Source organism: Cebus imitator, unplaced genomic scaffold, assembly GCF_001604975.1.
Source record: "Cebus imitator isolate Cc_AM_T3 unplaced genomic scaffold, Cebus_imitator-1.0 Scaffold80, whole genome shotgun sequence".
NCBI classification, from domain to species: Eukaryota; Metazoa; Chordata; class Mammalia; order Primates; family Cebidae; genus Cebus; species Cebus imitator.
Window position 1 is genome coordinate 9178477 of NW_016107395.1, and position 10893 is coordinate 9189369.

The 10893-nt window shown below is 43.1% G+C and overlaps 1 protein-coding gene across 7 annotated transcripts in view; it reads right to left on the reverse strand.

Moving 5' to 3' along the window:
• Nucleotides 1-8462, reverse strand: part of ARL15 (ADP ribosylation factor like GTPase 15) — a 420933-nt gene extending 412471 nt beyond the window's left edge. For 3 of the 7 annotated variants that reach the window (XM_017533219.2, XM_017533225.2, XM_017533222.2), the window contains exon 1: nucleotides 8288-8399. Coding sequence is in view for 2 of the 7 variants with exons in the window: in XM_017533220.2 (XP_017388709.1) it covers nucleotides 8288-8335 (48 nt within the window). In the remaining 5 variants the exon portion in view is untranslated. Of the gene's footprint in view, nucleotides 1-8287 lie in introns of all 7 variants that reach the window. The other 4 variants (XR_005201073.1, XM_037740189.1, XM_017533220.2 and 1 more) reach the window with 3 other exon arrangements.
• Between the last annotated feature and the right edge of the window lie 2431 nt (nucleotides 8463-10893).

The following is a 10893-nucleotide window of genomic DNA, read 5'->3' on the forward strand; positions in this document are numbered from 1 at the left end:
AAAAGAAAAGAAAAAGAAAAAAGAAAGAACCAGGGGGAATCCCTCTTGGAGAGACATGGACACCATTACTAGGATAAGTTCTCAACTAAAAGTAGCAGTCCAGAGGTCAAAATAGTTTCCAGCAAATCTAGGTAAAGAGAAACTTGATACATGAGATTGGCTTGCAAATGCAACTTTTCTGATGGTGAGTTACTATCAAAATCATGTAGGAATGTTTGGCTCTATGAGCCAAAGGGGAGAACACCTACATTCATGCACAGTGAAGGACAGAGTGGGTAGTCAATGAAAGCAAAACCAGCGAGCAAACTCCCACCTCAAACAAAAACCCACACAACTTCCCCAGTGGGTGCTGCACTGTCACTGAATTCCCAGGGGGGCCTCTCACAAGCAACCAGGTGATAGAAACAATCAAATGATCCCTCAATTTCCAGAATTGTTATCTATGGTTCACACAGTCTCTCTCACTCATCCTTTCAACAATTATTAATTATATTTGGTAAGCAGTACCAAAGAATGCTCACAGCCACGGGCTTAGAATCAGACAAGCTCATATCCTGACCCTGACCCTGACCCTAACCCTGACCCTGAACCTCCAATGGTTATGCAATTCTGGGCAATACGCAACCTTTCAGAGCCTCAACTTTCATCTTTTCTAAGTTGCTATGTCTTTGTAAGTCAGCAATACCTGGTTAACAGGACTGTTGAAAGGATTACATTAGATGATCCAAGTAAAACATTCTGCAATATTTGCCAGGCACTATATTAGATTCCAGTGATAAAATGGTGACTAAGTTGTTCAGGGAACCAGCAATGATTCAGGTCACAGACTCAGATGCCAGCCATGTATTTAGCACTAGAAATCTGAAATATAAATTGTAAGGCCCAGTGCAAAACGAAAATGCAAAGCACCTGTTCTAAAATTAAGATTTTTTTTCAAGATGGTGACCAAAGAGCAGTAAACCAAGCATGGGGCTCTTCTGAACCCAGAGGTTGCACACCTGGAGAGTCAGCACTGCTAAAGGTAGATGTGCCTAGGTGCTTTGCAGACACTCAGAAAATGAGGGTCAACCAGAACTGTGCATTTTAGATTCATCCAAATACCTGGGGCATTCAGGGAGATGCCAGGGAAGAGCCAGAGCATACTACAGGGGGCTGCAGGATCCAAAATAAAAGCCCTTCGACAATTTAATTTGTGGGAAGTATCAGAGAAAATTTCAATTTCTTGTCATCTACATTAGTTATGAGACCTTCCCTAACAAGCTTTCCTTCTCTTTAGTCTACTTTAGAAATAAATCCTTTATAAAGTTAATACCATCAGGAGATTTTGCCCACCTGAAGTCCATAAGTAACAGGCTGCTTAGGGCCTAGTGTCTACTGGGAGCAGCCCCACTTCCCAGACAGCATGTGGCAAAGGAACATAACATAGTCTCAGTAACTCTTCAGAAGAAATGGGGCTGGGCATGGTGGCTCACGCCTGTTTTCCCAGCACTTTGGGGAGCCAACGTAGGTGGATCACTTGAGGTCACATGATTGAGACCAGCCTGGCAACAGGATGAAACCCTGTCTCTACCAAATAATACAAAAACTAACCACACACCTGTAGTCCCAGCTACTCAGGAGGCTGAGGTTGGAGAATCGCTTGAACCTGGGAGGCAGAGCAAGTTGCAGTGAGCCAAGATCGTGCCACTACACTCCAGCCTGGATGACAGGGTGAGACCCTGTCTCAAAAAAAAAAAAAAAAAGAAAGAAAAGAAAGAAACTGGGGCTTGGGCCAGATAGGAATGTGCCCCTGAAAGTCATACCAGGGGGCTGAGTAAGGAGGTTGCCTGGAAGTTTATATGTGGTCACTTCATGGAACATTAGATGCTGAAGACCTCCTCAATGACTGTGACCAGGGTAAGGACATTGTAAGGTGGGAGTTCCCAGCACACAACATAGTTCTCTTCCTAGCCAGCCTTCTCTGTAACAATCACTTGGCAGAGTCCTTGGGGACAAGGGAACATCAGCCAGCCTGCTGATGGCCACTGCTTTCTTTAACATAGCAGTGGTGAAGGACCACTCTTCTGTACCTGTTTACTTAAGAAGCAGTATAGTAAACATTTCAAGTACATCCCAACAGCTTTAACACCAAGCTGCCTAAGCCTCTGCCCAGCACAAGGGAACTACTTCTAGGTGGAAGGCAATGAAGGAGGAGGGCCCTGGGGCCACAAGCGCAGTTCAACTACTTGCTAGCTGTGTGAACCTGAGGAAATTACACAACCTTCCTGAGTCTCAGTTTAATGCTATTACACATGCAAAGCACTTACAACATTGTCTAGTACAGAGTAAGTATTCAACAAATGTTAACTGATTTTGCCCTCCTAATTATAACTCATATACTTATCTCCCCCACCCCATACCCCAGCACTGCCCACATGCCAACAAGCATGTGGCTTAGGCATCTTTCAGAATGCAAGCCTCTGGAGGGCATGAGTCAAGGTCCCTATGTGTCCTTTCCTAGGGCTCATACTGTTAGACTGGAGCAACAGAAGTTTGGGAACCAGACTGAACGCCTTTGTAGAAAAGTTCCTACCTAATGGCATACATTTCCTCAAAACATTTTTGCTATGTGAATTCCTTATATGGTAGATTTGTTTATTGTGCTCAGATAATTTTTATCATAGAAATTATTAAGAAAAGAATATCTACTATGACTGCCTAATCCAGGTGACATTTAGGCTAAAAAGTGTTTGACCTATATTATTACTCTATAGTCAGTCATAACAAATACAACTTACAATGTTCATAGATATTGAGGGTTAAAAACAATGTACTTATTTATCAGTAAAGCAGTTCACAGATAACTGAACATCACATGAAATCAAATGTACTCTCACTCCTCTTTTCAAGTAGGATCCTTCACAATTTAGTAGTGCCTATGGACTCTACCCTTTGTAGCATATCATGGGTTTCTGCTGATGGTTAGTTGGTTTTTATTCTGCAAATGGTGAGAGACTTGTGATGATCTACCCGACCCAATTCTCTCACCAGATCTTGTCCACTGACACATACATTTTTATGATGGCAGATACAGCCTAAAACCAAGAAACTAAATAGGTCAAGTCCACCAGTCTATACAAAGAAATTTTATTAAACTAACCTTATCAAATTTAATCTTATTAAACTCCAAACACAGGATGGGCATGGTGGCTCATGCCTGAAATCCCAGCACTTTAGGAGGCAGAGGTGGGTGCATCACCTTAGATCAGGAGTTCGAGACCACCCTGGCCAACATGGCAAAACCCCATCTCTACTAAACACACAAAAATTAGCTGGGCATGGTGGTGAGTGCCTGTAATCCCAGCTACTCAGGAGGCTAAGACAGGAGAATCTCTTGAACCCAGGGGGCGGAGGTTGCAGTGAGCCGAGATCGCACCATTGCACTCCAGCCTGGGTAACAAGAGCAAAACTCTGGTCTAAAAAACAAAAAAAATCCCAAACACAGTATAGTAGTTTCCCTTCATCCATGGGGAATATATTCCAAGACACAGTGGATATCTAAAACCACAGATAGTTCTGAGCTATCATAGAACTAACATGGCACATAGCACACTCTATTTTTTCCTATACACACATAGCTATGATAAAGTTTAATATGTAACTTAGGTGTAGTAAGTGATTAATAATAACTAATAATAAAACCGAGCAATTAAAACAATATACTGTAATAAAAGTTATGTGAATGTGGTGCCTCTCTCTCTCTCAAAATATCTTATTGTACTATACTCACCTATTCTGAGGCCTCGGTGGACCACGGTTAAGTGAAACCTTGAAAAGTGAAACTGTGGATGGGAGGGTGGGGGGTACTATATATAAATGCAATGAATATTAATTGACAATTAGCATGCCAGACTAATCAGCCACTTTTACTTGTATTTTCAAGTCTAAGTTTACATTCTAGCTCACAATAAAACAAACACATAAAACGAGAGAAAATGTACTAGAAAGCAAAGAAGCACATCAGAAGCTACCTCTTCCCCTATATGCCTTACTTAACGTGTCCTGCTGCAGGTTCCTCTAGAGCCACACGCATGCCAGCCCTGCAGCCACAGAGGATATTACAGCTGAGCACTCATCCCCCATGACTTCCAGGGCCATGCACAAAGTAGGGGCTCCATAAATATTTGTTGAATAGATAAATTAAAATATTCAAATGGGTTTTATTTTCATAGCTTTTAAAAGGTTATTAAAAGAGACTTGTGACTTCCTGCTTGTTTACAACTCCCAGTATTTCTATAAATTGAGACTATTTTAAATGCCAGGTCAATACTCACCACTAAGCAGTAACAGTCATTTTACGGGAGGTATAAAAGTAACATCAGCAACATAATCACAATACATTAACTTTTTTTTTTTTTTCTTGAGACTGAGTCTTTCTCTGTGGCCCAGGCTGGAAGGCAGTAGCATGATCTTGGCTCACTGCAACCTCTGCCTCCCAGGTTCAAGCGATTCTCCTACCTCAGCCTCCCGAGTAGCTGGGATTACAGGTATGCACCACCACGCCTGCTAATTTTTATATTTTGAGTAGAGATGGGGTTTCGCCATGTCAGCTGGGCTAGTCTTGAACTCCTGACCTCAGGTAATCCATCAGCCTCAGCCTCCCAAAGTGCTGGGATTACAGGCTTGAGCCCCCTTGCCCAGCCACACAATACATTTACATTTTATATTTGAAAAGCAATGTATTGTTTACAAATGGCTTTCCCTCCACTATCTCATTTAATCACCACAGGTATTAAACAGAGTACAACCAATTCTACCACTGTTGTTTTGATGGCACAGGGGGGAAAAAAGGTAAATTCCAGATCAATTATCACGAGTCAAGACAGAAAATTTTGAACTGAAAGGAATCTAGAAGTTGATCTTGTAAACCTCCCAGGAAAACTCAATAAATATGTTTTTCTCTTTCATTTTAACCTATTTTCTCCTACCTTATTCAAAAAGCTCTGCACATTGTGTTACTAGTTCTACCTATGAGGAGAAAGAGTAAGATGCTGGTACTGCCTGTTGGGACAGCAGCTAAATGTTTACTCAGAGACCTGGCAGATGTAAACACGGCTTTTAAACCCCATCATGGAAAGCGGAAAAGGTGTGTGCCCTTTAAGGAAGATTCACTCATCAACTGGAAAACAGATTTTTATGTTTAAATTGCCACCCCAGCTAAACAGATTATATCTTGATCATCTTCAAGTTAAGAGTAAAAGGATACATTCTGCATTCCCCAGAACAAAACACCTAATCCAAACAGATTTTATCTTGTCTGTTTAAAAATCGGTGGAAAAAAAGTAGAATTTTCCTTTCCATTTCATATTCATCTGATTCAACAAATAAAATATCGGGCCCTAACTATTAATACATGCCAGAAACCAAGTCAGGCACCGCACCAGGTGATACATCTAATTGTTTAGGATTAGCAAATTACTATTTCCCTCAACTGAAATCAGTAAAACCCTGTCTTAAATATTAAAGTGCTATCCTCATCCCTCACCTTGATTGTCAGTTCTGAGAACACTTAAGAAATCAACAGTGACCTCGAAGATCAGTAGAGCATCTTCATGTTTTAATATCTCAATCCTATTAAAAGGGTTAATCCTGTTTTAAAAAATAGCACTTCCACCTTTCTCTCCTCTCTTCCTTTTCACTCTCCTCCAAATAAAAAGGTTATGTGATGACATTCAGCCGAAAGAACAATGAACAATACACACACACATAGCTGTCTCTTCCAGTTTCCAACAGGAACAACAAAAGAAAGTCAAATACTGGTTAAAAACAAATGACACACACCACCATTCTTGTTAAGTGCGTGTAAAGGGCATTTACTCTAATCCATTCAGCAAAACCTGGAGTCAAACTTGGAATGAAAGGAGCATTTTTTTTCCTGCAAGATAAGTAAAAGAACTCGGGAATTATTTTTTAAAAAATAAGATACCAGATGCAAATAAGTTGATGGTTATTTTCCAGAAATACGACTTTTAATAAACACCACACAAAGAGTATTCATAAGCAAACAATCAATCCAAAAGGCAGGAAGAGAAGAATTATATGTAGCACATCATTTTCTCTGAAAGTCAATATGCAAAAGGTAAACACAAAAGGCCACCTCAGGAGGGCTAGTTCTTTGCTTTAAGATGGTTTTTCTGTTGGTTTCCATTCAGTTTAATGCTAAGGAACTTTCTCAAATCTTTTCACAGGGGACACTTGGCACATTCACAAAAACTAAACTGTTTCCTGTAAGATTTCTTTTCTCACCTCCAAAGAGTAGCCAGTGATTTTTATGGGGTTGGTCACTGCACTTGTGAATTTTAAATGCATAAAGTGGCAAAATAATGATTTTTTTTAAATACAAAAGCAAAACTAAGATGTATGGCAGGTAAAACTTTTAAAAAGGCCAAGTCAAATTTGGGGCCTGCTGATTTTGACACAAAGCTGTTAGTAAATTGGCAAAGAAATTAATCTGCTTTTAAGGTAACCTTGAGCCCAGAAACATTCATCCACTCACCTTTAGACTATGCCTATCTAGAGGTTAACCTGAATAATTAACCAGTTATCAATATTGTTTTCACTAAGTATTTTGATAGGTTTGGCACCTCGAAGACAGCTTTGTGATCCAATTTATAAATTTAAAACACATCCAGTAAACAAGGAAAATAATAAAATGTCAGAACCACCTGATTTTCCTTTTAAGAACTATTTAAGTATTCAAAATTAGCTTTTAGTAGCACAGGTAATGTCACCCTTTCCTACTTGGTAATTATCCCAACAAACTTTGGCTTTAATTTAGGCAAACTGCAAGACAAAACCTTGTATTGTATAAGACAAATTACAAATTAAATCAGTTATTTAACGTAGAAAGCAATCTTCTGGACACTTTGGCAGCTCTCTTAACTTACAGGGCACCTTACATTGTGAAGAATGTCCATAATCAGATAATCCCCTTAACCAGCTACAGTAGCAGGTAGATAATATCCCTTTATCACAAAGATTAAGGAAGTTACTGCCATCAACAAATGAACGACAAAACAGAACTTGAACTCAGAATTTTAGACAGCTCCATTCACAAGACCATGAGTTAACTGCAATCACCATCCTTCCCCACAAGACCATAAGCTCTGAAGCATTAGGAGAAACACGTTTCTTTACGTGCATTCAAATAAGCCAAAATATAAAGATGACAGTACAAAGCCGGTCTTTGTCCAGCGTTTCCTGACCATCAAAGCATGCACAGACTTTCTCAGCACAGCCTTAAGTGTTATTCCTAGAAGGCACTGGCAAATCTCTGCCAGGCCAATCTGCAGTCGAAAACCGAGTGCATGTGTCCAACAAGATGACAGGAGGGTCAATGTTTCTAACCGTCTACTTCAACTCTGCATGGCAATAGCGGTTCTGCCCGACGTGGTAAACACAGTAATCGTATAGGATCGAACACAGTCCCTGTAAATGAGGATCCTCTTAACTGCAAACAAGCATCTCTGGGGAAACATAATTTCTGGAACAAAACATGGTTATCTCATAATTCCACAAAGACACACACAGAAGTCCATTTTTAAAATGATGTTCGGTCCCAGCACTGGGCTGACACTTTTCCCACCTAAACTTCTCAGTACAAGCCTGGCCTAAACACACAGCCGGGTTCCAATCCGTGCACAGTGCACCATGACCGGAATGGTGGGGCAATACCTGTCCCTACTCAGTCCTGTTCGGGCCAGCCTGCTAGGTAGTTTAGACCCGTGTACTTTATGGTAATGTGCTTTTAAAACCCCGCCACGACCGAGGTCATAGCTTTAGAGATTTAATAACAATCAAATGACCAGGGCTGCTAGGCACTTAGAGAGTCATTCTGGTTATGGCTTTTTAATAGCACCTGGAGTTCTGCTTCAGAAAGAGCGGAAAACTCCCGCTCCCCCGGAAAGAAAGTCCTCTGCGGAGAGCGCAGAGGGAAGCTAGGAAGCCGACCGCGGGCAGGGGACGCGCCGCCGCGGCCGCCCCCATCTCTCCAGCAGCCCCAGCGCGACCCTCGCCCCGCAGCCGTCCTGGCCCAGGCCGCACCTTTACCTGTCAGCTCCACCACCCTGTTGCCCTGGAGGCTGCGCCTCCGAGTCCAGGGCACTGCTTCCGAGCCGGCTGCGGGAGAAAGAACCCCAGAGGCATCCCATCCCAAAGAAAGAAAGCAAAAAGGCTGCTCCTCAAGGCAGGGGGCCATCGGGCATGAGAAGATCCGAAAGGCGACAAGCCACCCCTGCCCCGCACCTACCAGATAATCCATGTACAGAAACGCCTCAGTTATCCGGAGATCAGACATTCGGCAGCCTAAAGCATCCGGAACGGCTCCGAACCCGGAAAAAAAAGCAGCGTCTCTGGCTGCGGGCGAGCAGCTCCTGAAAAAGCCAGCAACAGCGAAAATACCCGAGAGCAGCCGACGAGCCGGAGATTACACAAGGGGCGCGGCGATTGGCTGGGCGGGCGGGCAGAAGGAAAGAAGCGTGCTCATTGGCTGCGGCGCCTATAAAAGGCAGGCCCCTGGGGGTGGCAGAAGAGAAGCGCGGGAGCGGTGGGGGCGTAGGTTCCTGTACGCTGGGCGGAGGGGCGGGAGTGGGGGTGGTGCAAGCGGAAGAAAGAACCAGAAGAGCGGAAAATCGGCTGGTGCTGCCGCCGCCGGAGTTTTATGTGCTTCCACAGCTTCGCAGTTGGGTACAGCAGAGCCGACCTCGAAGTTCCCGGGCCAGAGAGCCTTGGTGTCCCCGCCCACCCCCCAGTAGGAAGCTAGCGCTGTAACGTGGGAGGCGTGGTCGCCACTGACACTTTTAGTCTCTCCCCCGAGAGCCTTCCTAAAGGCTCTGCCGCCACGAGACGGCACCACCGGGCAAGAAGTGTGTAGGTGGGTACTTCGTAAACAGGCAATCCTGTACACGTCTTAGGTGCAGAAAGAGCCTCTACACTCTTATCACTTGAAACTAAGACGGAAGATTTCAGCCAGGTGACCCTGAGGGTACACACAGCACCCACCCTCCCCCGCCGCCACGGGTGGCGCAGCCAGAGGTGACTCGGAACCGCCCTTCCAAACCCGGTGTAGAACGCCGAGCAGTCCTTGGAGAACTCGCTTTCCTGCACGCTTTTAAAAAGGAAAAGAAAAACATTAGAGGACTCGCAGTAGTCACTTGTACTTCCCAAACACATGGGAAGAAGTTGATCAGTTGTCTGCATGCTTGGAGTCAATTACACTCAGCACAAATCCAATGCCCTGATTCAAATGAAGCTCTCTGCAAAAGACACAAGTAACAGTATTTGTGACCCGGTATTATTTTAAGAGGTAAAAACATCGGTAAGCAGATGCATGTGGGACTTGGGCATTTCCTGGTAAGGTCAATATCGCATTAAGCTAGTGGAGTTGGGCAGGGAAAGCCTGAATCGGACAAGAAAATGCCTTTTTTTATTATTTTATTTTTAAATTCAGGCACTTATAAATAACCAGACTATGCCAGACGCAGCTATGTTCTTAGGCTCAGGTGATTGCAGTGTCCCCCACACGCTCCCTTAGGGTTAGGGAGAATGGGGAAAAAAAAAAAAAAAAAAAAAAAAAAGGTGGCTGTTCTCATAATAGTGAGGGCTTCCATACAGTAAAGTTTCAAGAGTGAAACTTCATCAACTGAACTCGTTACGAAGTGACTGCCTGACTGGTATACGCGATGTTTTAGGAGTTGAATTTTTACTTTCACCCTAACTTGACACTTTTCTTTTTTGTATCCTCAAGAAACAAATTTCTGTACTGTAAGTTTACTTGGGACTACCAAAACAGTTCTGATAGATAACCGTGGAATTCACTCCAAATGTGTACGTAACCAATAAGGGCGAGGCAGCTCTTTAGAGGGAGAGGTAGGTTGGTGAGCCAAGTGATTTTAGGTCTGCTGTCTAATTTCTGAACCTGTTTCCTCAGCTGCAAACGAGAATTCCTACCGCCAGAAAGTTTTTGGTTTTTTTGTTTGTTTGTTTTTTGTTTTTTTTGGGAGGGGGTGTTTTTTTGAGACAGGGACTCTTTCTGTCGCCCAGGCTGGAATGCAGTGGCGCGATCTTGGCTCACTGCAACCTCTGCCTCCCCGGCTCAAGCGTTCCTCCCACTTCAGCCTGCAGAGTCTCTGGGACCACAGGTGTGCACCACTATGCTCCTCTAATTTTTGTATTTTTGGGGTAGAGAAGAGGTCTCACTATGTTGCCCAGGCCTGTTTCTAACTTCTGGACTCAAGCAATCCGCCTGCCTCAGCCTCCCAAAGTGCCATTAGATCCCATTTTGATTTTGCTTGGTATTCTGTTAATTCAAACACACATAGGTTTAGAAGAGATTTTCACCTAGATTTTGGAGGAGATGGACGTCCATAAACATACACTCTTCAGCACAGTTTGGTTGAAACCAATTTGGGAAACAAAACCTCTCAATGAGCAGAAATAGTCAAGGAAAATTTTTTGTTTGTGTTGCTTTGCTCTGCTTTCCTTCATGAATAATTATATTTAAAATAAAATAAAGGGCTTGAGTTAGCAAAGAGACACCGTTTGGTCCATTGTCTTAGTGAAAAATGATGTGTTGGCTACTGCCTAGTCAGGCTTTTGAGAGGCCTGTTTCTATGTGGAGGAGGATAGCCACTCTGGAGCAGGAGGCTTCTGCCTTTTCTTTAAAAGTTAAGCTTAGGGAAACATAGTCCTGAACAGGTCACTAGGGTCAATATGGTTCTTGCTCCCTCTAAGAATTGGTATATGGGGCCAAAGCAGGGAGATGAAAGAATATGTTCAAGGAAAAGTTCCAAAGACTATACCATAATATTCACCTTGTTCCACACAATTTGCACATTCATTGCATCAAAGAAAACC